Source organism: Sparus aurata, chromosome 2, assembly GCF_900880675.1.
Source record: "Sparus aurata chromosome 2, fSpaAur1.1, whole genome shotgun sequence".
Classification (NCBI taxonomy): Eukaryota; Metazoa; Chordata; class Actinopteri; order Spariformes; family Sparidae; genus Sparus; species Sparus aurata.
The window spans coordinates 15,309,560-15,335,118 of record NC_044188.1 but is presented as its reverse complement, the minus strand read 5'-3'; the positions used below and the strand labels follow the sequence as shown (position 1 = coordinate 15,335,118).

The 25,559-nt window shown below is 44.4% G+C and overlaps 2 protein-coding genes across 3 annotated transcripts; one reads left to right on the top strand and one right to left on the bottom strand.

Annotated features, from left to right (window-relative positions):
* Window positions 1-3,306: 3,306 nt before the first annotated feature.
* strn4 (striatin, calmodulin binding protein 4) lies at window positions 3,307-20,097 on the bottom strand. Of its 2 annotated transcripts, none has more exons than XM_030399066.1 (18): window positions 19,777-20,097; window positions 12,464-12,567; window positions 12,235-12,311; window positions 11,995-12,073; window positions 11,688-11,873; window positions 10,551-10,728; window positions 10,302-10,458; window positions 9,644-9,739; window positions 9,210-9,328; window positions 8,947-9,122; window positions 8,481-8,528; window positions 8,266-8,387; window positions 8,010-8,177; window positions 7,784-7,924; window positions 7,568-7,666; window positions 7,391-7,477; window positions 7,056-7,254; window positions 3,307-6,217 (listed from the first exon to the last, which is right to left on the bottom strand). In XM_030399066.1, exons 1-17 carry the CDS (start codon window positions 20,095-20,097, stop codon window positions 7,085-7,087), a joined length of 2,328 nt encoding a protein of 775 aa, XP_030254926.1. In that variant the 3' UTR covers window positions 3,307-6,217; window positions 7,056-7,084. The 2 variants fall into 2 exon arrangements, with proteins under 2 accessions (XP_030254926.1, XP_030254920.1); XM_030399060.1 differs by having other exon boundaries at window positions 7,066-7,254.
* A 1,461-nt stretch (window positions 20,098-21,558) lies between these two features.
* On the top strand, window positions 21,559-25,221 carry fkrp (fukutin related protein). The gene is made up of 2 exons (XM_030438088.1): window positions 21,559-21,991; window positions 22,224-25,221. Exon 2 carries the CDS (start codon window positions 22,341-22,343, stop codon window positions 23,937-23,939), a length of 1,599 nt encoding a protein of 532 aa, XP_030293948.1. The 5' UTR covers window positions 21,559-21,991; window positions 22,224-22,340; the 3' UTR covers window positions 23,940-25,221.
* The last annotated feature ends 338 nt before the right edge of the window (window positions 25,222-25,559 follow it).

Sequence of the window (25,559 nt, the reverse complement as noted above, 5' to 3'; positions counted from 1 at the left end):
GGTTGGTCTCATTTGACAAATGGAGATGTATCCACAGGTAAAACAGTCAGTACTAAATACATTTGTAAGTAATTAGGTTGAAAGAAAATCCATATGTAATATTTTTCCCCTGAGTGAGATTTCTTAAATCTCACTCAGGGGGCTGAAATTTTACAGCATCTGTGATGGGAGTGTGTGACGATATAGTGGAGAAAAGGATCTAAAATATGGACAACACACTCTCATGGGTGCCGAATCAGCTGCAGGGCGGCACAGTTGGATAAGCTAACATTTGGATGGAGCAAATGAAAGATGTGGGGTTTTTTTTTTTAAACACCAAGCACAGGCTGCTGTATAGACACTTCTTTACCAGTTTCACACATTAAATGTGATCGTGGAAGGGAAACTCATCGTAGTACATCTTACATCCGCAGGGCTCACTTAAACATTACCAGCAACCATTATTTAAATCCAAAATAATGCATTTTTTTAAGGTAATGAGTACTTTTTTTTTTACATTAATAGAAACATGTTTTCTTGCTGAACTATGCTTTTCCACTGGATTTGATGCTGCTGAATGGGGGACCACCTCATACTTGGGACAGGATAGGCTACAAATTGAATTCTCTTACTCAGGAAAAGCACACCTGTGGGCAAGAATGTGTTTATTTATCTCCACTTTTCATATTATTTTAGAGACAGATTATAACTCGAACTCTGGGTAACTCATCGTGGGGAGTCAGCCTTGAAGACAGCTATAGATGGAGGAAAAAGGCAGTGACTCTCTCTCCTCAGGAAATTAAGGAGCTTTAATGCCAGCCGACACGCCCTGACCATGTCTACAGGTCACTCACCTAATCACCCACAACTTCTTGTTCCGGAATGGAAACCTCTCAGCTCGACGCTGGAACACGCTGACCTAGTTGATCAACCAGGCCAGCAAAGGTCACTGGAGATAAACAATAAAAACACACTAGAACCTGTATAACCAAATAGTATATACTGTATGTGACCCCACCCAAACAACTCACTCATCGCTCCAGCTGTAGACATCTGGCAGGAGAGACAGGGTCCCGCTGGCCAGGAAAAAAGTGGTACAAGAGGTCACTTGTGCCCTCTGCTGTGGCCAGTCAGACACATGATAAAATAATACACACACATGAACACTGCTGAACACTGTGCATGTATTCTCTGTAATCACCAAAATTATGGGAGTTTTTTTGTTCACTCAAGGGAATATAAATCAAGCTGGTGCTGGTTTAAATCGTTTTTAAGAATGGCTTTTGTCAGTTTTTTTGCAAATCGGCTCTCCTGTGTCACAAACTGGGGGCTCAGAGTTTGACAGATGTGGACATTTATTAGGCACTGAGGGTCTAATAAAAGATGTTTTTTTATGGGAAGAGCCACATCCAGCAGATTTACAGCTTGACAAATATTAGGACTGAAGGACGGGAAATCCCAGCCTCAGTTTCTCTTTTAACCGCTCGGTTGACAGTTGACCAACTTTATGTAAAAGCACTGAAAAAATGTGGTGTGTTTTAATAGATTATATATATATCTATATATAATATATTATATATATATATAGATATATATAATATATAGATATATATATATATATATACATATATATGTATATATATATACACTACTCACAATAAGTTAGGGACATTGTTATTTACATGAGTGCTTTTCCTATTTGGTCTGAATTTTAATGAAATAAGTAAAAGTTCCCTTTGATATTACTAATAATGAATGAGAAGAAACACCATTTTCATTAGTTTAATATTTATTACCCCAAAAATTTAGACAATAACAAGGATAGCCCCAAATAACAAAAACTGACAATGTCAGTAGCTGGCTTTTCCACCATTTGCTGCAATGACAGCTTGACAGCGACGTCTCATGCTCCTCACTAGCCTCGTGATGTTGTTCTGAGGCAATGCGTTCCACTCCTCCACAAGTGCTACACGCAGTTCTGCCAGGTCACGTGGGGGGTGGGGTACGATCATCCAGTCTCTGCTTCAGCTGGTCCCAGACGTGCTCTATGGGGTTCAGGTCAGGGGACATTGCTGGCCATACCATATGAGGCACTCCGACTTCCTGAAGTCGAGCTGTGACAATTCTGGCACGATGTGGTGGAGCATTATCATCCATGAACAGAAAGTTGGGGGTGTGCTGGTGGAATTGGGGGATGATGATGGGTTCTATGATGTCTCTGAGGTAAGAACGTGCAGTGACTGAGCCATCTAAAATAACCAAATCTGTTTTGCGCTGACTGGTGATGCCTGCCCAGACTGTTGCACCTCCTCCACCAAAGGGAACCTTGGGGACCATGTTGACCTCGGCGTATCGCTCACCTCGCCTTCTCCAGCATCGCTGACGACCATCATTTCTGTGCAAGGTGACCCGACACTCATCAGTGAACAGGACGGTAGACCACTGCTGTATTGTCCAGGTCACATGGTCTTGTGCCCACTGCAAACGTTCACGGCGGTGTCTTGGTGTCAGTGGAGTCACCTGCAACGGTAGTCTGGCATTCAAGCCAAAGCGGTGGAGTCGGTTTCGAATGGTTTGTGTGGAAATCCTAGTACCCCTCACATCTCGTAACTGGGCCTGCAGCTGTGTGGCAGTTGCATAACGATGTCTGAGTGCATAGGTCCTTAGGTACTGGTCATCGTTGTGGTCTGTCACTCGTGGGGCTCCACTCCTGGGTCTGTCACAAACTCTGCCAGTAGTTCTGTGACTTGATGCAAGTCTGCTGATGACACTTTGAGACACACCAAGTTCACGAGCAACATCTGACTGCCTGCCACCGACCTGAAGGCGCGCTATGGCCAGGTGGCGCTGCTCGTCCGTTAAGTGACGTCGCGTGTTCATGGCTGTTTGAATGATGAACTTGGAATGACTTACTGACAATACCAGCTTTTTATACCCACAGAATGTTGAAATTGATGCCACATTGAAAAGGGTTGTCTTTTAGTTTTTTGGTATTGGCCCCAATATGTAAGGCACACTGTACACAGTGAGACCATTACGTGGAAAACACAAAATGAGGTGTGTCTATCACCCCAATACAATTTCCTCCCTATCCCAAAACTCTCTGAAGTGAAACAAACACCGTATGTATGAAATCCACAGAGTCTCTCACAATATCCCTAAGTTATTGTGAGTAGTGTGTGTATATATATATATATATATATATGTATATATATATATATGACATATAAAAAAATAGTAATGGATGATCCCGCCATGCGTCCAGCTGTTTTTGTGAGTTGTATGCATCCGACGGTAGACGGTAAGAAAGACAACACGAACACTCAATTCACTGTACAAAATCTTCATTTTTTGTTTTTTTCTTCCTTAATGACATACAACAGGGGACCCGTAAACAAAAAGAGAAAGTCATCTGATACAAGCTAGAATGCAGTTCAAAAATATATAATAAAACAAAATTAATAAAAAGCAGGTCTCTTATCCCTTGTAGTTAGAGGAAATAGTTTGAATACAGCTTAATATGATGTACAAAATATCACACAGTGATAAATTGCTAATAAAAAAATAAAAACACAAAGAAATGAGTCCTTTTACCTTGGCCTCTGACTGGTAACAGATTTTTTTTCTTTTTTTTTTTTTTTTTACTTATTTTCTTAATTTTTCATGTTTTTTAATCGTTTTGCTTTTTTACAAGCTATACATCGCCATTATCAATCACAAGCAAGTTCTATGCCTAGCAAGGAAGAATGATTCACTTATGATACTACAGTATTCTTACATCTTAATAATCATATTCATAAGAAAAGAAAAATGCAAGAAAGAAAACAAGGAAATGATGGACATTTACAGCACATAATGGCATCTCTAGTCATCATTTACAACCTCTGTTTCGATTTCTTTTTCTTTTTCTGATGTGTCATACTGATTTGTCTTTATATACTCGGTGATGGGGGCGTACTGCGGTTGCTCAGACTGAAATAACCGAGCCACGGCAGGGTTGTAGTATTTACTCCAGATTGTATAACGAAATATCTGCAAAAGCATTATTTCTGCACCCTGTCTGCTACCACTCCTCGCTACAAGCATCCACTATTAGATGTAGTGCAAAGTGAAGCCAAATAGCAGTTACATAACAGGACGTTGTGCCCAGCAGCTGTGCAATAATTCAGTCACCCACTTGTTCTCTTTGTCTAAATTCAGACAACGGTCCACCACCCTGTTTCAGGAGGGAAAAAAACCCTCAAACTATGACTACTAGTGTCCCTAGTGATTATGCAAGGAGTGTTTACCTCTAGGCTACTTTGACCGCTGACCCCTAGTGTGACCCTGTAATCTTGAAGAGGATGGAGGGTGGTGCTCCTTAACCTGGAGCTGGTTTAACACCAGATTTTCATCAGACTTTTCTCAAGGTAATTAACAGTCAAATATTTAGAAGTCATGTCGGCTATTCTGGGGCAACTTTAAATGAAACGTGCGTCCTGCAGTTCAGTGTACAAATGCAGATCGTAGACAGATGCGAGGTCTTCTTAAAGGAACGACCTAAGCCCGTTAAAAATAGCCGAATAGGATCAGATAAGGTGGTGAGTAATATCAACTGACACCCACACATCTTTAAATCAGTACTTCCTCTTCCTGAAAATGACAAAAAAAATGTTTTTTTGAATTTTGAATTGACTTCCATGTCTTTTCTTTTTTCCCACCCTAGAGCTTTTCCTCCCAGACATCAGCTCTCTAGGGGTGATGTGCTACTTTGCAATTGATGCACGTCAAACAAGAAGAAGGAACCTTAATTGTCAAGCTCTTTTTTTGGAAAGCCTGAATAAATAATGAGCCAGAAACAGAGCGCCGTCTACTGACTTCAAGATTAAAACGAAAAATCCGAGCAGCTCTCGTCTGAGGAAACTTATTTCAGTCCAGGTGGTGCTCACCTCGAGCCAGGTTCAGAGAACAGCATTCGTGAACTTTCTGAAATGTGACCACGGTTAATGAAATGATTTCGACGATGAAATGTCATTTAAAAAGTCGACTGACTCGACGTAGATCTGTAGCCCGATGAGTGAGAAACACAGTCTCTCGTCCTCACACACACACACAAACACACACACACACACAAAACAGGTCCCTGATTCTGACTCAAGACTGACAAGGTCTTTCATAGCACCGTGATTTAACTAGTGCGCACACAAACACACACACATGCACACGCTCGTCCGTACAGTAAAAAGCACCAAATGACACGATCGGCCATTTGTCGAGACCCGCCTCACACTCCTGTCGTCTACAGCCTTTGATTGATCTCTTGTCCTCTAGCGTCAGTCTGTGGAGCCGAGTTCAATCTGTACATCTGAAGAAATGCATCGTGATTGTGGAAACGTGTTCGTTTATCTTGTACAGCAGAGTGACATTTAATCTCACACACACACACACACACACACACACAGAGGCAGAATCACGGGGATGCTTTAATACTCAGACGAACGATGAGACTTGGCCGTAAAATTAAAGCTATTTGTTCCAACACTGGTTAGCGACTGTCTAGTGCCTCCTCATGCCACACACACACATACACACACCCATCTACATTTGACATTCTCCAACCCCGCAACACACACACACACACGCTTCTACTGGAGTCTTTGGAATGTAATACATTGATTCCCAACAAAGAGGTTTCTGGGAAAGGTTACCATCTTTTCTTGTTTTTTGTCATGACTACATATGTATGTTAGCCACAAGCAATCTGTCAACTACTTAAAAAAAAAATCTGTAGGATGAAATGTGCTGCATTTGTGCATGCTGTGCCGTGCGAGTGTTTCCTTGGTGAAATGTGAGTTAGTGTGTCAGCAAAAAATCAAGCGCACAAACACACATACACACACACACAGTGCTTTGTAATAGGCTGAAAAAAAAAAAAGAAAAGCTGAACAGAATATTGTAGTGTAAAAAATTGTTACTCCAAACATGATTATTTGAAACAGAGCAGCCGGGAGTTTAAAGATATAAAAAATCGGAGTGATAAGTATTACAAGAAGTCACTGAGGCATCAGAGAACAGTGAGGGGGAGGTGACGTCCTGTGGCGATGACCCAGCCAGTGGGGTGCAGGACAATTGTGTGTGTGTGTGTGTGTGTGTGTGTGTGTGTGTGTGTGTGTGTGTGTGTGTGTGTGTGTGTGTAAGTAGGTGAAATTTGTCCACTGTAGTCTTCAGTCGCTTTTGTCCCAGTTGTTTTTTTAGGACTCTGAAAGCAGAAAAAAGGTAAACAAAAAGTTAAGACCAAAAGATGTCCAGACAGCTCATGACATTAAGCCGATACAGAATATTATTATTATATAAGTTATATAAAGCAGGCACACAACAACAATAACAACAACATCAATCATTTAAAAAATCTGAACACAGGATGAAAAAGTAAAGACTATGTCTAATTCTTAAATATCTTTCTGCCAGCAAGTAAAAAGGCCATCACAAGATACCACTGCCAGCCTCTTTATCAATAATGTTGAACATTTCATATTTTAGACAATTATTATTTAACCAGATAAATAATTAATTCATCTTTAAATAAAGAGGGAGGCCACACTGTATCAAGTGTGATATAATCATCATGTCTTTTCCGTGTGATGAACCGCACTATGGCCACATGTTCGACTTAAAATAATTAATACAAAAATGTAAGAACAGTATTTCACCAGTCAACTGGGAACAAATTGTTTTATACAAAAACAGAAAGCAGAGTCAGTAGATAGCAGACGGGTGCTTCACAACAACAGCTTGAGTTTCCTCAACTCCAAACACCCCACGCTTTTTGCAGTATGTGTAGCAGCCCACACACAGAAAAGAAGAATACCTTTCCTTACCTTACCTGTTTTCTACAACACTTTATTATACCCCCTGATGATGACACATTTTAGTTGTTATTTTCTCTGGAAAAGCTCCTCCTGAGCCACAGCTCTCTTTTGAGAGGTGCTAACCATAACAAATAAACTGTTCCCCTTCAAAACTGAATTGAACAGTTCCTAATCTTAATGGACTTGTGTCAGAGCAGCTCACTGTGTGTGCACTTATGGTAAGCTCACTCTGTCTCACCAGAACGATGACAGTGATGTTAGACAAAGATCTTGGCAAGTGCATCTGCGCCGGCGCTGGCAATGAAGGGCTGTGAAGGGTGGAAGGCCACGTCATGAATGGCCTCGTCGTGTTTCTTCCTGTGGGCCGTGATCTCCTGCACGCACGTCCTGTTGTCCAGCATCCACAGGCGCACCGAGCAGTCGTGGCCTGCAGGGGGCAGAGAGTGGGCGCAAACAAAGGGAACAAAGTCATGAGGGACAACGTGGAGTACGATGCAAAGAAGTTCAAGTCACCCTTAGATGTTCAGCTACATCACAACGCAGTATAGCCTAGTGGTACTCACTGCCAGAGATGAGGTAAGTGCCTTTAGGGTCTGTGGTGAGACAGGTGACCGCATCCAGGTGAGCCACCATAGAGTGGACAACTTTTCCTGAACACACACACACAAAGGAACCCAACTTAGATTCATTGACATTCCAGAAAAAGTCTGCAGAGTGAAAAGATGACAAATAACAGATACCTGTTTTGTTGTCTAGGAAGCGGATGGTGCGGTTCTCGTGTGCAGTGATGGAGACAGGCTCAGATGGGTGACTGACCACACGGTTGATCAGCTCACTGCCTGCAAAGGACAAAAAGACAACAACATATTAATATAGTCTGTTTTATCTCTTCATTTAGTTTCTTTACTTTATAACTTGTGACAGGAAATGTTAGAAACTTGATGTTGGCCACATACCGTCCTTAGTCTGTGTCTCTAGTGCAGTGGTGCTCTGCTCTGTGTTGAGGTCGTAGAGCAGCGTCTCACCGCCATCAAATGACACCACCACCTGGTTGGGGTCTGTGGCCACAAAAGCCACCGAGGTGGGCGTGCCATGCTCTGGGAGAACACGGAAGATGGTTTAAGTTGTGGGGGGTTGACACAACGTAAAGCTGAAAAACAAATCCCAAATGTGATGTTCTACCTCTCTCCTTGTTGAAAACAGACAGGCACGGAGCCGAGTTCTGCGGGTCCCAGATGCGAATGGTGCCGTCGGCCGAGCAGGAGGCGAGACGATGGTGGACCGCCGAGTAAGTCAAACCCCACACGCTATCCTCGTGGCCTGCGAGCACGCTGCTCTCGATGCCAGGATCTGTGCAGACAACATAGTACACATATTATTAAAAAAAAAAACTTCAATTGGTGACTGATAATATTCTGACAGTGGAGGACTAGCTGACCGTAGTTATCGTAAGGATCCACATTGAGGTCCAGCATCTTCCAACACCTGACAGTTCCGTCTAGACCTCCGCTGTAGCAGGAGTCTCCGTCCTCGCCCATGGTCAGAGACAGAACAGCTCCGCTGGTGAATAAAAGGGAGAAGGAGGTCAGAGCTTGAACTGCACCCGTTTAGGTTGGTGGTGTGAATTAGTATTCGTACACATCTCAGACTCACCTGTGTGCTCTAAATGTGTAGATGGGCTCGACGTCCAATGCTGCGTTCCTGTGGAGGAACACAGTCTTTTAAATGCGCTGCCTAGTTTTCAACTAACGATTAGTTTCATTATCAATTATTTTCTTGATTAATCGATTAGCTCTTTGGTCTATCAAATGTCAGAAAATGGTAAAAATGTTGGATCAGTGTTTCCTAAAGCGTAAGACGACGTCCTCAAATGTCTTGTTTTGTCCACAACCCAAAGACATTCAGTTTACTGTCATAGTGGAGTAAAGAAACCAAAAAATATTCACATTCAAGAAGCTGGAATCAGAGAATTTTGACTTCAAAATATCAAAATAATCGTTGAATCACTGCAGCTCTTTGCTCCTTCTGTCCATCTGCTGCTTGAAAGCCATTAGGTATGAGATAAAGAAAAGTGCTAAATAAATCAGCTCTCCATTTTCTTCTCCCTGCTGGTTCTTACTTTTTAGAGTGCATGGCCTTGTTGAGGTTCCACAGCTTTAGTGTTCCATCCTCGGAGGCTGTGAGCAGCACGGCTTGGCTGGGGTGAAAGGTCAGAGCGCGGATGGCGTCGAAGTGGCTGCGTAGTGTGAAGCGAGGGTTCCATGTCTTCTTGAACTCCTCTCTGTTGTCCTGCATCTGACGGGACACGCATTGTTTTTAAAAATGGAACATTCCCATATTTTGAGCACGCATATTTAGGTTGGATTACGAATCTGTAATTACATCCATGGAGAGGTCGTTGTCATTGGCGACAGTGAGATCGGCCAGTTCGCCAAGGTTTATGTCCCCTCCCCCGACGGCGTCCATGATGAAGACATCAGAGGAAAAACCCAGGGCGCCGCCTGCATGTTGGGGGTGGAAAAGCACTAGAGTTACTGTAATACATCATAAAAAGGGTAAAATACAGCAATGATTCTTTGTTCTGCCTGGCAAGAATGTATTTATCCTGTTTCCTGACTCCCACACTGTGTACTAGAGGAAATATTTTTAAGTGTGGGAGCAACTTTGTACATTTACCCCTACGCAGATATGACAGTATCTAAATTTGAGATGTAACGTCTCAGCCACAATAATCCGTGTGGGAGATCGAGGATGAATATTTGGAGGAGGATAGTCTGTGGTTTTGTACAGGGCGTATTTGATGAGGGATGTCTTACCTTCCCCAGAGCGAGCCTGTCCCGATACAGAGGGGGGTGGGGTGGGTTTAGGGGGGAAGTCCGACATCATGCCTTGTAACTTGTTCCTGCGGTTCTCTGAACCCCGGCAAGAGGAGAGAGACACAAAACATCCAGTCATGCAGAGAGGCGCAGGAAGGACGGAGAGGCCGACAGACGGACAGATGAGGCAAAAAGACTTCAATCTTTGGATACACAACAAACGCTCACACAGTTTTTAAAGACTCTGTTTGTGAGAGGATGAAATCAATAAAAAGCACAGGCACACAGTGTAGAGATGACTCAAAGAATGAAATGTGGACATATAAAAAAAAAAAAGAGAGAGAAGGCAGCATGCGTGATAACCTTTCAAATGACCCCCGACCACAGAGAGCATATATCTACAGACGGAGATGACAGCTACACAACTGTAAAGAGTCACAGACTGACAGCTCGTGAAACAGGACAGAGAGACAGGTGGTTGGGAAAAGAGGTTGGTTTTATTGACAAGAAGAGATGCCAAGACACAATGAAGAGTAAAAGATAAAAAGGTGAGCAAGGCTAGAGGGGAGGGGAGGGCAGCGGCAAAAAAGACAGATACACTGGTGGCAGTGATTCTGGTAGTGCTGGTGCTGATGGTGTTTCTATGGCAACAGCGTACCTAACTCCCGTCCGTCCCCCGAGATCCGGGCCTCTCCCGCCCCCTCCCCATCCTCCCCCGAGCCCAGGAAGTCAAATTCACTGAGGGCGTCTTCCGAATCGTCTTCGTCCTCCTCGTCCTCCGGGTCGAGGTCTGTGGTCATGGGCTCTGAACCCATCTGGACACAAGAACAGAGAAACTGATGTTAGTCACGTGATCGGTCATTAATTTAGGTAGCCCGATTTCATTTTTTTGAATCGTCGCTCTTACCTTTACACGAGACTTCTTGTTCTTGCGCGGTCCATCGATGCAGTCGGTGGCCATGCCCTGGAAGTCGTCTTCCTCGTCGCTGTCGTCTTCATCGTCGTCCTCACAGCCGTGCAGGAAAGGGATCTTATCGAGCACTGAGCCTCCCAGACGTTCCTTAGAGCTTTCCTTCCCCGCGTTCCTGCAAATACACACAGAATTACTATTTTAAGTTAAAAGGAATAAAGCAATTATTGAGGACAACACCATGTAAAATTACCTCAATTATACCGTATTATACCATATTATTAAACTTTTCTTATTCCTTTCCTGCTATGGGAGGCACTCTAAAAACATGTCTGAGCAGTATATGCTGTATATTTATATGCAAGCCTGATGGAGGATGCCCTCCGTTTCAGAAATCTTTCGTGCATCTTGTTCTGTTGTCTTTTGAGATAAGGATGTACTATTGTTTCCCTGTCTTCACATTTCTGCTTGTACAAACAAAGGCATGTGGGTGCTCATCACAAAGCTACCTCATGATACAGCCTTGAATTGTCTCATGCCATCACTGCGGTAATAAGGTACATTTACATTACTCCTATTTAGACTTTGATAGAAGCATTTCACACACAAAAAAAGATAGCCCATGCATAGAACGGGGCTGTTTATGCAGTAGAAAGAAGCAAATGTTTTTGAAAGTCGGTGCTACATGAAGAGAAGAAAAATGGCTGTGGTAAAATGGTAAATGGACTTGCACTTCTACAGCACTTTTCCAGTCTACTGACCACTCAAAGTGCTTTACAACACTTGTCAGCTACACCCATTCACACACACACATTCATATACTGATGATGGAGGCTGCCATGCAAGATGCCAACTGCTCATCAGGGGCAATTTGGGGTTCGGTATCTTGCTCAAGGATACTTCCACATGCAGCAAAGGGGGATTTGAACCAGTGACCTTCCACAACAGGACCAATAAACACTCTGATGGGTGATGAATAGAATTAAGATCCCCTCCCTGATATCAGTAACAGCATCAGCCCAAGAAACTCAGGTTTTGTCGGGCTGTAGTAAAAATTAAGCCATGTGATAAAAGAGCCGTGTCTTGTGAACTCTGGCCATCACTATTCTTCTGCATCTGCTTCCACAGTCTCACCTCTTGATTTGTTCCTCGATCTGTCTGACCAACAACGACTCTCCACCTGCCCGGGGCTCTGGCTCGGCACAGGTTTCACTGGGCGGAGGTCCGTTAGCTTCGGGGCTGCTCCGCCCGAGCAGTGAGCGCACGCGCTTAGACCGCATGTCCAGGATGGTGTCTGAATAACCCACTTCCTCCAGATATCTAAATTCACGGGGAGAAAAAAGGAACAGGTGAATATACACCCTGACTGTTTACTGTACTGATGAAAGACATTAGTATGGTGCACAGATAAAAAAAGGAGCTGATGACGGAGAGGCCTTACTTGCGTAGTAGCTGACGTCCCTCCTTCCAGGACATCTGATTGGCTGGCTCAGAGTCTGACTCAGCCGGCCCATTGGGAACTACAGAAAATAGATTGGTCAATAGTGATGCAACAGCGAGCAGAGAAAAAGAAGAGCAGAAACTTTGCTCTGAAAGTACAGCAGCACTGAAAGAAGCAACAGCAGTGGATTATATAACAGTTCCAAATAACAGAATCTATAGGGGCCTCTGTTAAACATACGTTGGTCTGTCTCTGTCTCTGGTTTCTTGTCTCCTGGACTCTGGTCGTTTCCCGTCTTCAGCTTCTGGTGCTTTGCCCTGCAACCCCAGGAAACACCACATGAGGGCAGCGTTAAGGGCAAATACATGGAGACCTTTTACTATCAAACCACTACCGCCGAAAGCACGCAAAACATCAGGACAGCTGGCTGAGTGGATGACGGACACGATGACACAGGAACGTGTCTTACCTCTCTTGTTTGAGGGCGTACTCGAGCATTTTGATCCGCCTCACCAGGTCCTGTTTCATATTCTCCTGCCCTTTCCTCTCGCCCTGTAGGAACGCCACCTGTGCCTGAAAACACACACATTCAGAGGATGCTGTAAACACACACACACACTTGAAGCCGTTCAGAAGCATACATGATCAGAAAATCAGTTAATATAGACAGTGCGGCTGCTCACTGCAGTAAATTAGATAAAAAATGCGTGCACTCCCTCTATTAAGGCCATAAAGTGTAGCATCTGATATCAACAGAGACCGTGAATGTGAGGGGAGGGGGGGAGTTTGATGTGACGAGCATAGCAAACATGACTTCTGAGAAGCCAGAATAAGTAGAGGGTTGTGGAACAGGGCTCTTATTTTTAAACTTCTTCTGACCGAGGCCTCAGTGCGCATCTGCGGCAGAGGAAAAACAAGACACGGACTGGCCAGATTCAAATACCCTCTTTTAAAGACACATCCTTCCTTTGTGCGCTTCCTCTCTCTTTTTCCGTCCGTTTCCCTCCTCGACCGAGATAAAGCTCTTACCTTGAGGAAAGAGACGTTCTGCCCTCTCTCACCGTTTTTCAAACAATTAAAAAAGGTTATGTGAGAAGAGGAAGAAAAAGCGATAATGAGAGCCGTAATGACGAGGCAGTCGAGATTTTGATGAGGACTATCTTTAGACGGGGGTCTTCCCTTGAGTAAGCAGGGCTTTGATGAAATGTGAAAAGGCCGCCAGAGTGGATGAGCAAGATTTCTGACATTGGTTGTCTGTGTATGCAGCGGGTGATGCTTCAGAGTTTTTGAGCAAAAACTGTGGGCTGAAGTAGAAAAATGCCTCAGTTAGAGGGAGGTTAAACTGTCGACTACTCTCAGGGTGTTTGCACGCAGGTGATTGTGGGCACAGCAGTTTAGCATTTTCACCCTCTCCTCCCTCTCGTTCTCCCTTTTTCTGAGCCAAGCGGTACTGGAGCATTAATGCCGATTGTTTTACAGTCCAATTCTCCTCGGCACGTCCCCGTCTGCGTCCGCGAGTCTGCTACCACGCGCAGACGCAGTTCTGTAAAACTAGAACAGTCTAAAAACACTATCTCATGGGGCAGGCACTCGGTCTACTTGAGAGGGTAGTCAATCACCCAGGAAAAGTGCGCACACACTCCTCACACACACGCATAAATACACACAGTCATGTAACAAGCAAGGAGGGCGAGTGGAACACCGGATAATCTGCCAAGCAAACCTTACTGCTGCTGCTGAGTAATCCTGATTAATGCAACGTGATTTTATATGCTTATCTGAGAATTTTGGAGATAATTGTCAGCGCGAGCAAGTCCACACTGCAGGCATGAGCTAAGAGGTTGTGAAACACAGATAACTGTACGTGGTGTATACTTGCCCTGACATAGAAGAGCAGTTCAGCTCATGCCAGACATGCAAATAACTAATGCATTAACTGTGTGTGCGTGCGTCCAGGGAGCTGAAAGGATGGGTTGTTCGGCTCTGGGTTCATTTAAAAAGCAATGAGTGAAACACACACACACACACACATAAATAACTGCTCAGCCTTGTAGAAACAGCTATGTAATAATGTATAATTTGCAGTGGTTATGTGGTTTGATTAAAGCAGCTAGTGTGGGGTTAGCCTGCAACAGCAGATATGTTAGCTGTGCACTTCCAGGCTGCACACAAGCAGCGATTGTGTGGCCGCCGTGTTTCGTAATGGTAGATGCAATACTGTATTTGTACATTTCACACAAGCAGAGACAGTCGCTCCCGTGTGACATAACCAGACGTGAATATTAATGTGCTAAAAGAAAGCCAAACAGAGCTCGGCTGTTTCGCTAACTTGTCATAGTGTAGGAGGTGCAGACAAGGAAACAGCATGTAGATTATATATTAGGGGCAATAAATGGTTGGAAAGATCTTTAAAGTTAAATGGCTTAATATTTACTTTGATTAGTACATCCAAGCTAGCATTCACAATAATGACAATAAAACGACCCTTTAAACATTTGGACTGCTCAGATACTGAGGACAGATGTACTGTACAATTTGAGGGGGGAAGGCATCCCCCTCGTTAGCAATAGGCATGGGATGATATGAAAAGTTTGTATCATGGTTACTCTCTCCAACATAATTGCGATTCAAATATTATTATCCCAATAATCGTTAAAATATGTAAATCTGTAAGATAGAAACTAAAATTGGAATTCATATTGTTGTCCTGCACAAATAAAGGATCGATTAATGCTGGTAACCTCGCCTCCCTGCCTTTTTTTTGGTTTGGAATCCTGTTTTTGTGGGGGATGTAATGTGCAAGCTGAGTCTTCAGCCATGCTGACAGGCTTAGGCAATATAAACTAAATCAGGAAACCAATATAGGACTGTACGTCAGTGAGCTAGAGAGCCTTATCGAGTCATTCATGTGAGGACATGAGTCATGAATATTAAACAACTTATTGTGAGGGGTTTTTCGCAATTAAATATTTCATTGTCCAACCTGTAGTTAGCAAAATGACCAAAAGGCATCCCCCCCTTTTTTAACCCCTTGCAGAACGGAGAATGCAGGGAAAGATGGGGTGTTTCATTCAATATGTCAGTCTGGTCTGAATCATTGATCATTGATTCATCTAACTGGAGTTTGTTTATGGTAGAATTTAAAGCCCCAACCACGGCTCTGGAACCAAAAGAATCAGTTCACTAGGACATGAAATAAACTGGGTCCTTATGAAAATCAACAAACTGTCTACTGGGGTCAAGTGGAGGCCAACTTGGGCAAAGTCAGTCAAATACATGCAGTGAGGAAGAGTTGAATATGAGCTCAACTGTACACGAATAAACAAATCTTTAACAAAGACTCTGTCGCTAAACGTCAGCTCAGCCATGATACAGAATCCTGCTTAAAAACCTACTAAAAGACCATGATGGGGTAAACTAGCTGCAGAAAGATCAATGATGAGCTCTTCACTGTAGATGGATATTGTGTTTTAACTGAACAAAAGGAGCTTGAACGCAGCAGCAGCATACTTACAGACAGTCAGAAGCAGCCACGGTAATGCCGGCCCAGCATGGACAGAGATATGATCATCTACTGATGCACAATTGAGTCAGTGTCTTTTTTCCACCTCTAAAAGGAATGTGTCTCCTTCATCCTTCAGGGGCAGGGCACGCGTTTTCTACTACTACTCACACACGGACGAGCTACGACCTGCTCGCACACACAGATAACCATCATATCCGGGTGCGCTGGTGTCACGCCGATTTCCTAGACGGACAGGTTCCCACTACTGCCCAAAACATCAAATCCCTGACGCGTCCTTTGTCGGCCTGGATGGAGACAAGGCTTGCATGCAGACACATACACACACCCAAATGCACTGTAGGACCTGCCTTTTCATGACATAAAGGCAGTCAGACACAGGGGGATTAGTGTGTCAAAGGGTTTACTGCTATATGCCATTCTTTATCTATTACTTAACTTCTCATTCTTGGGCTGTGACCTGGTTTTGCTCGCTCTTCCTTTGTACACCATTTCCCCTTCCCCTCTCAGAAAACTACAACGATCCCATGAAGGTGTGCGAGTTAAATTACCAAATAACATACCTAGCATGCCTCTCTCCCAAGGCAGTAGGATTTGCATTGTTTTTTAGCTTCCACTGGTCTTTGTTACGCTGCAGTTTGTCTAGTTCAGACTGGGACATGCTTGTGTTTACCCGAGTGTGGGACCCCGGCCAACAGAAGCGAGACAAGGCGGTCCATTCATCAGCTATTAAAAAGTGTTCTTACCGAGAGACTGACCCGTAACATAAGAGCCGAATAGGACGAGACATTCGGAACAGTGGAGGAGCAGCAGGTCAAAAGACGCCATAATGTTTTGAAAGGAAGTGATGCTCAAGTTAAATCATTCAATGTCGATGAGTAACCCAAAAAACAATCCCTTTGTGTTAAATACTGCGGTTATTTTCTTTGTATCGTGTTGGTAAACCAACAAAGCCTAAAAAAAAAAAAGGTACACAGGAACCTTGTTTGCAAGCCAACCTGTCCTCCAGCCGATCACCCTTTCCTGTGGGTGGGTTTTCCTCCGTGTGGTCTACCGCTGCTGACCTTTCCACAGTTTGTTGCAGCATGGAGAGCTGACACACATTTAGCCTGTTCTGTCAGTCCCTCTGAGCTAGCTGCAGAACAGGGTCAAGGGCAGCTTTCCTCCTCCACTCCACTGGCCACCCTCCATCTTCTCATCCCTCCATCCCCATGAGAGAAACCCATGAGCCAACAAGTAGAGCAAGGAACTTTTCTGGGACAGTGTGTGTGTGTGTGTGTGTGTGTGCGCGCAAAGTATTTAGCTCAAGAGTGACATCCTAAAAAGTTGGCTCTGCCTGATAAGTTTGATGTGGAGATGCTTGATAAGCATCGGGGTGGGAAAAAAAATCTGCATGTCATGAATGTGTTTAAATAAAAGAGGGTGACAGACGCACGTATAACAGGAGCGCTGCGAGTCTGCGTGGGTGGGAGGCACACTGTAATAAAGCTGTACATATGGATGTCATATGTGTGTCATGGCTGAGAGCACAGAGCTATTAATTAGAGATGTGTACCCAGGGCCCCCGGGGCCACACTCAACAGGAAGTGATGTCATCTGGGTCACCAGTAATCTATTCTACACAACTACTGACACGGTTAATAAAATTAAACTGCCGAAACTGAGAATAAAGCAAAGGGAAACAGGTAGAGTCTGCCCTTTTCCCTGTACAGTAAGTTTAGAGAATTTGTTCCACGTCTCCTGCACAATCTGTTTGTCTATTAAATGTTAATGAGGTTCAGGCAAATAACAAGCTTATTACTTTGGGCTTGTTCAGACACAATACACTGGAAAAAGTGTGTCTAAAGGCCGGAGGGACAAGGCCACTGCCACCTGTCCCTTGTGCTGGGACGTCCCACCTGGCCCCAAACAGCAAAGGGCCCCCATTCCTGGCCTGTCACTGGAGACACGATGCCACAGGTGGCCTTTCACACCAAAAAGCACTCTCACACAGACGGTACATGTGTTAGTCTCACAGAGACTGCTATGCTACGAACACAAACATCCATGCTGTCACACACAGAGTCGTAAGATGATAGTGTTCATCTCCGTCAAATGTTGGTTGTGGTTTTTCTACAGCTTCCTTTCCAGCTTTATAAGTGCCATAGAGGCACAAAATGTCATGTTTAGATGACATACAAGCAAACACATATACAGAATGCTGCTAACTGTGCAGGACATGACCGGGGGGGGGGGGGGCATGATAACTGGCATGTTGAGAGCCCTGCGAGCAAGCTGGCAACAAAAGCCAGAGGCCTGTGGCCTGTGGGTGTTAAAATGTAAGCTAGGTCAATTTTTCAGTATGGCACTCCAGCGATCCTCGCTTTAGCTCTCAGCACGGGACGTGGTGCTAATTGTACCCGTGAAACCAGACCATGTGCAGCAAATACGCACACGCAAACAAAGTTCCATAACAAGCACTAATGGCATGTTGGACATAGCGATGCCCTGCTTCTGACTCCCATTCCCGCTCTTCCCCACACACGACTATAAAAGCAGCGAGCGCAGCCCGTTTGTTATTGTTCATCCATTTTTTATCATGCGCCTATTTATAACTACATAGGTTTGAGTTGGGGGCAACGGGAGACGCGGAGTGACACAAGAGAGGCAAAAATATATGTTTAGAGGTTTTTTTTATCCCTGTGGTTTTGTCAAGCTGGTGAGCTGTGGAAGATAGTTAATCCTAATTAGAAGCAAAGTGTGGTCACAGGAGGAAGACCACATGTGGGTTTAGGAATGAAAAGATGAACTGCTCATCCTCTCAGCCCAAACGCAGAGCGAAAAAAAATCTTTAAGTGTGTATGTTTCTCTAACCTGCCTTAATCCTGGAACAATTCGATGAGTAAGCGCAACCTTGCTCAGCAATGCTCTGCCTCAGACACTTACACACATGCATGCAGGAGAGCTGCATAGTACAACCTCTGTCTGCCGCTACTGGTCTCTGAAAAACTGCAGCCATTAGGCGAATCATGCCTGGCTCAGGGGCATTTCTATGGCACTGACTCACACATTCGCATGGATTTTTCTCGACGTTTCACAGATTCACGTTATTGACCTTTAGGCACCCAAGCTCAACGCTGTAAACCTAAAGGCAGACGACCTGTATGTGGATGCAATTGGCACTATCTGTTTTTAGATTAAGGATAGTTATAAAAAATTCAAGACAGTCAGAAAAGAATGAAAGATGCTGACAGATACAAGTGCACTACACAAACATATCAGCCATGTTCACCAACCACAAACTGACTCATCCGTGTGTGTGTGTGTGTGTGTGTGTGAGAGAGAGAGACAGGCCCCAATTAAAAACGTTGATCTCCTTTTGATGCCACCGAATTACAAAAGATATGCATGCACCGTTGGTTGAGACCCACCTGAAAGAACTTCATCAAGTACCAAAACAAGGGCAACCGAAAAAGGTCACCCTGATCACTTTCCTCCACTGTGGCAATCGTTTTACGAACAAAACAATGTTAACGCCAAACGATGCCTCATTTTACAGTGGAATCCATTAAGTAAGAACGCCGCTTTGACAACAAAACCCTCAAAGTAACCATCGCTCTCATTGTGCAGTGATTTCAGGCCAACTGTGCGATCCTCATCTTCTAACCACAACACCACAGCCACTGATCACTTGGCTTTGTTGCTCTATTGACAAACTGTCATACCACATAAAAACAGTCATCTGTAAAGGGAGTCTGGCACAGGGGTGTCACTGATGTTTACCTGCACGAATAGAAAAAGGTAGCCACACCTAAAACTGTGCTTACCTTTCTGTCAGCTTGCAGGAAAATCTTGCTTTGTTTTCATAATAAAAGCTGTATCCTCTAACATGTCTTCCTCTGTATATCTTTGTGAGCAGAGCTGATTATAAGAGCATCTGAAGCCCAAAAAGCTTTGATTTATGCCTTACTAAAATGCAGTTTGTCCTTTATTTTGTGGCTGTTTGGCTGTTTGGTGACCATCAGCTGGGTGGGTGGGCATACAGTCCCTCTAATTTTCCTTTGCTGTGTGTCAATAACACATCCTGGTCAATACAATATGACAGGGTGTAATGTTAGCCCCGTTAGCATTTTGTCATCCAGAGACTGACTGATTGATTGATTGTGGGGCATGTGTACTGTCACAAAGCGACACCACAGGAGCTTCTGCATTATCCTCCCTGGCCTTTATTCGGCGGTGAGGTTTGCAAACGGGGGCTAAATGATAAACACAAATTTTACCCTGAGTTCGTCTCTCTCAGCCTCCCAGCGGTATTTCTCGGCCTGGAAGCGTCCCCACTCGTACTGGATGAAGTGCAGGATCCCAGGAAGCGTCATACCCGCGTCCCCGTCCTGCAGCTCCCGAGCCTGCGACGATCCGGGCATGGCCCCGGCCGCCGCCGCCGCCGCTGCTGCTGCCATCGCCCCGGTCGCCGCAGCTGATGTCGCCTGGCCCGGTGCTGCTTTGGGCCCGTTTGGGTTGCGCCCCGCTCCGCTGCCGCTGCTGCTGCTGCCGCCTCCGGAGTTCGGGTTTGGTCCTCCGCCGGATCTGTCCGCCTCCATTTTAACCGTTCAACCTTTCGCCAGGATAAGGAGTCGGAAACGGGCAGAGCGTACGAACAAGTATATAAAAAAAAAGTGGCTCGTACCCTTCTTCCAACCCAGCTGCACTTCGCTATAAGCGACCCTCTTTTCTTCCTTTTCTCACACGCACAGAGCAAAATTACTATTCAGGTGGTAAAATACTACACTTCCGCTTTCGAACCTTCAACATAAAACACGACCAACCGACATGTTTGTAAAACCATGGCCATTTTAGTCACCAACGAGTCATATTTGATATCGATTCTTACCTCGAGACGTTTACCAAGGTAACATTAAAACATTGCTATTAAATGTTTATCAGTCACAACAAGCGTTCAGATTTCGTTTGCGACTCTTATTTTGGTAAATCCCTGAGCTGTTTCCTGCTCCTTGTGTTTGCTGTTGGAAATGTCTATGGTTGGAAATGCCCACTGTGGGTGACAAATAAAGGGCCATGTTTGCTGTAATACACAATGAACATGTCGCTAGGGGAGCTCATTTCCTGCCATTTTGTGAGCATGAATGTTAGAGGACCGTGAAGTGAGCCAACGTTATCAACAATGTCGTTTCCGGTTTGGACAATACAGAAATACAAAATCTCCACAACGCTGGTCGACCGTGATTTTGTGACGTAGGCCTAACACAAACGTAAGGAAGTGTCATGTTTATATCACGTTTTTATAAACAGTGTCTGTTTGTTGCAAGTGCAGTGTTGTGGCAGATCTATGATAAACTGGACTTGACTAACACAAGCTCAGAGATAGATTTACTCACAACACTGACAGTAAGTTATATTTATTAGCAATGAATAGGGAAGCGGCTTCAAAGTAATGAACAAGCATCTTAAAACAAGAAGTATTCATTCATCCACATCGTTATTGTCAACATCATATTGCAGAACCTGGAAATTCATTTTGGAAAGGAAACATTTGCAAACAAAACTGACTTTGCTTGTGGACACATTATAAACACATGCAATAAACATAATATAAATTAAACATGCATGTATCTATGTGTATGATAATCAACAAACACACATTAAATGGAATGGTCTGCAAATGAAAATGTCCAACATAAATAAAGTAAAATAAAGCTATGCAGATGCTGGTTGAATGTTTCCCATGCGGTCCTTTGTGCTCTGAAATAAAAACACAGGTTGATTTATAGGTAGTCTGTCCAAGTTACTTGTGTCCTGAGCTGAAAAAGAAAGACATGTATCAAAGACTATGAAAAAGAAAGACATGTATCAAAGACTATGTATCAAAATACTATTGCTTGGCTGAATATATATATATATATATATATATATATATATATATATATATATATATATATATATATATATTGCCAAGCAATAGTATTTTGATACATAGCTGGTTCAGTTTTTGTCCAATCATCTGGAATGTTTGTTACATTTCTTAACAATTGCACTTTTATTCTGAAGGATACAAACCGGAAGCTTTCCTGTTGTTGCTGCGGGCAACACAGACTGCAAGGGGTGATAGCTTAATGGTAAATTCGTGCACTTTGGTTTTAATGGTTGAGTTTGGGTTAAGCCACATACTAATGTAACATACTGATGCGATTTGTGTGAACTTAGTTATGGGTTTCTTCTCAAAATGTCGGAGACTCGATCTCATTCACAACCGGGCAAACCTTAGCTAACAGTGCAGATCCATGTGTGTGTTTGCTGCTACCGATCCAGCCAGGTCTTTCCTGTGCCACCACAGCTGGCTGACATGGACCACCATGAAAACCAGATATAGTACAACAAGGCTAATGGGCTCAAAGCTGCTGATAACGTGGCTAATGCACGATGTAATGGTCTGGGAATTATCTAATAATGAATAAAATAAGATTCATCCAAATGAAGGTAAGTTGTGATCATTAATTTCACAGCCTGTTTTATTGATTGGCATTGTAGCCATAATAAATTAATTTTTAAGAGAAGATTGTATGAAGCTACAGTCCTCTTAGTCTTCCAGTTAAAGTATGCATGTGAGTATGATATTGTAAAGGTGTTTATATCCACTTGTAATGTGCATAAAAGCCTAAAGGGCAACAACGCCATCACTGCATCATCCCTTTTTTTCTGTGTTTCACAGGTTGTCTCCAATTGTCATTCCTCTGCTATCACGCCAATGGGGACCTAAGATTCATCAATCTTACCTGAACCTTGAATTCTTCTCCTGCGAGAAACTGGAAAGTAAATATCCCTTGCCATGCGGATCAGTCTCTGCCAGGGCCTCTTAACTGGCGCCATCATCCTCAACCTCCTCATCCTCTACTATGTGTCCCGAGCCCAGCAGCAAATGATGGAGAAGAGGAAGGAACTGGGCAGGGGCACAAGGAGGTCTGCCCAACCAGCCTCTGGTCTAGGGGGAGGCCTGGGGGCTCTTGTCGGAGCTGGAGGTGAGCCTGGAGTAGTTGGAGGGGAGGGACACGGCCGCGGCCCACGTGTGACTGTTCTCCTTCGGGAGTTTGAGAACTTTGAGAACTATGTTGGGGATGTTGCTACTTCTTTCCTCCACCAGAGATCTGAACTTCCCTTCCTGGCCGTGGCTGACACCTCTCCTTACCCTCCCTTGGTGCTTCCAGAAGGGGCTCGGCTTTTGGTGCTCTCCCCTTCCCCGGACCAGCCCCCGCAAGCCCACAGGCCAGAGTTCCACGTTCAGACAGAGTTTGTGCTGCTGGTGCCTGATGGGGTGGAGTTGGAGCAACCTCGGGCTATTGAGAGACTGATAAGGGAGTTGGAAGGTGAGGGTGGAGGGCCAGTGAGGCTGGTAGCTGCACCCGTGCTGGCTCGATCTGCCGTGCAGTGCCTCCACCTGCGTGTAAACCTCAGAGAGTGGACGGCCACCTACTCGCCAGCTGCGTCTGGGAGCAGCGGGAGCGTGTGCACGGCTTTACAAGGAGATGCAGTTGTCCTCATTCGAACTGAGGATCTTTTTAACCTCTCTGTCCCTCTGGGACGGCCCCTCTTCTCCTCGCTCTTCGTCCAGACAGCATTGAGAGGCTGGAAGGTCAAGCTGCTGGAGAGCCCCTGTTTCTCCGCAAACCACCGCCCCCTCTTCAGCTCCGCTCACAACCAGTGGAAGGCCGATACTCGTCTGAAGGAGGCCACTGGGAAGCTCATGAGGAGCTTTGGTCTGAAACGCCTCCTACAGCCTGATGGGAGGGAGCAGTGGTTCGGCTGCAGTAAAGAGACGCCTCGCTGCTTCGGCACTGTGCAGGATGACACTCCGGACTACCTCTATCTGGATCGCTGGACACCTCCCTGCTGTCTACGAGCTCTCAGGGAAACCACCAAGTATGTTATCAACATCCTTGAGACCTCAGGTGTGCGCTACTGGCTAGAGGGGGGGACTCTGCTGGGCGCTGTCCGCCATCAGGACATCATCCCATGGGATTACGATGTGGACCTGGGCATCTACCTGGAGGACATACCCAACTGCGATCACCTGAAGAACCTGGACTCAGGCTCTCTCGTGGATGCTAACGGCTATGTCTGGGAGCGCGCAGTAGAAGGCGACTTCTACAGAGTCCAGTACAGCGAAGCCAACCACCTGCATGTCGACCTGTGGCCATTCTATCCACGCAACGGCGTCATGACCAAAGACACATGGACGGAGCACAAGCAAGACGTGGAGTTCCCAGAGCACTTCCTGCAGCCGCTGGTGCCCATGTCCTTTGCCGGCATCTCTGCCTACGGCCCCAACAACCACCGAGCTTTTTTGGAGCTCAAGTTTGGAGAGGGGGTTGTTGAGAACCCCCAGTATCCCAACCCTGCAAAAAAGAGGCTGGACAGAAGCAAATTATGAGAGATGATAGAGACTCTCTTATGATTAACTGTACAGCACAGAATATCTTGCCTCAGCTTAAACAAAACAGCCTAATCGATGATGCCTGGAAACTGAAAGGTGCCAAAAGGACTGCATTTTACCAAAATCCATACACTAGTGTGTTTATATCAGGCATACCGTAAAGAGTCAAAGACTGGTTTTACTAAATGGTGTAGCAATCTATATGTGTATTGTAAAGTATGAATATGACTGCTGTAAAGATGATGAATACTTCTAAATGATGATGCTTTCTTGTTACAAGAGACATTCTGCTCATTTATAGGTTCTTAATTTTGTTTTGGATTACTACAAAAATAAGAATAAGGTACCAGTTTCCTCATACTGTCCAGTGCTACAGTACTGTATTTCCCCTCTATCTGAACACACTCTTTTAGCTCCTGTCTCTTTAAGCCCCCCACACACACACACACACACACACACAGATACCCAGTCTGCTCTGATAAGTCTGCTCACACACACCTGAGCCAACAACAGAGCAGTTTTGCTAAATTATTGTGTACATGCCAAAGTGGATGCTTTGACATAATTTAAGCAAATGCATGACACGCTGACAAAGGGTGATGTCACAAAGTCAAGGAATTAGAGGTGGGACTACTGACGAAGCATTGCAGGAGCAGTGTTTTCTGTGGGAGAAAGGAGCTTCTTTTTAGTGTGGACTTTGGGCTTTTTAAACTTTCAAGACACTTAACATGCACAAGAACCTTTATAAAACGCTGATGGAAAGCAAAAAACGAAAAAGCATATGGCTACTTTAAAAGCTGCAATGTACACTATCTTAAGTTGGATTTAAGGTTTTGTACAGAATTATTTAAAAAGCGGTTTTGCCCTAATAGGTGTTTTATGAATTTCTTGTCTCGACTGTGTTGCATTGATTTGCACTAATACTTTCGGTTTTGCACATTTGTGAATGAATGTTTCTGTTTATCGACGCCAGCTGAAGCTGACGCCATCCCATTGTTTTTGGCATATGAGGATGATGAAAACATTGCTCTATCAGGCCGTGCTTTTCACTTAAAAACATCCAGTGTTGACTGAATCTGTAAATCAGTAATAACCCATAGCTCAACTATGTATTGACTGAAACTGAATTTCAATTCAGTAGATTATTTACAGAAAATATTTAAAAAAGAGAAGTTGCACACGGCCTCTCTGGGTACGACGTGTTTCCTCTCGTGTTAATACGTGTGTGTGATGTATGAAGGTCATGACCTGTTAAAATAAAGGAGCTGTAACATGTGAATGTGTTTATTTTATGCATTTGCCATTTAGGACTTGTGGCCAAGCCATTGTTCAGTGCAGTCAATGTACAAATGTGGCAATTCTTTTTGAACACTAGGTGGCACAACTTTGCAAGCCTCTGCACTAGGTTCTCAGCACTGTCGACAGCATTATGGGAGTTCTTCAACCATATGGCGGGAGCCCAGGGGGTTGAGGATTTTATGACAGGGCAGACAGGAATGCAACATCACAGGAATGCAGCTTGCCTATTTGTCCGACCAGTCCAGCAATGCAGTTTTTTTAATCCTACTCAGAAGTTATTCTGAATATAACAATAACTGACCTTCACCTGTTGGTGCT

Coding starts and splice junctions, on each gene's coding strand:
- fkrp (XM_030438088.1), top strand. CDS start 22,341: ATGCGGATCAGTCTCTGCCAGGGCCTCTTAACTGGCGCCATCATCCTC.
- strn4 (XM_030399066.1), bottom strand. CDS start 20,097: ATGGAGGCGGACAGATCCGGCGGAGGACCAAACCCGAACTCCGGAGGC. Junction 12,568..19,776: donor CTGAGAGAGACGAACTCAGG/GTAAAATTTGTG, acceptor GTGTGTTTTCAG/GCACAGGTGGCGTTCCTACA. Junction 9,329..9,643: donor ACAGGCTCGCTCTGGGGAAG/GTAAGACATCCC, acceptor CCCAACATGCAG/GCGGCGCCCTGGGTTTTTCC.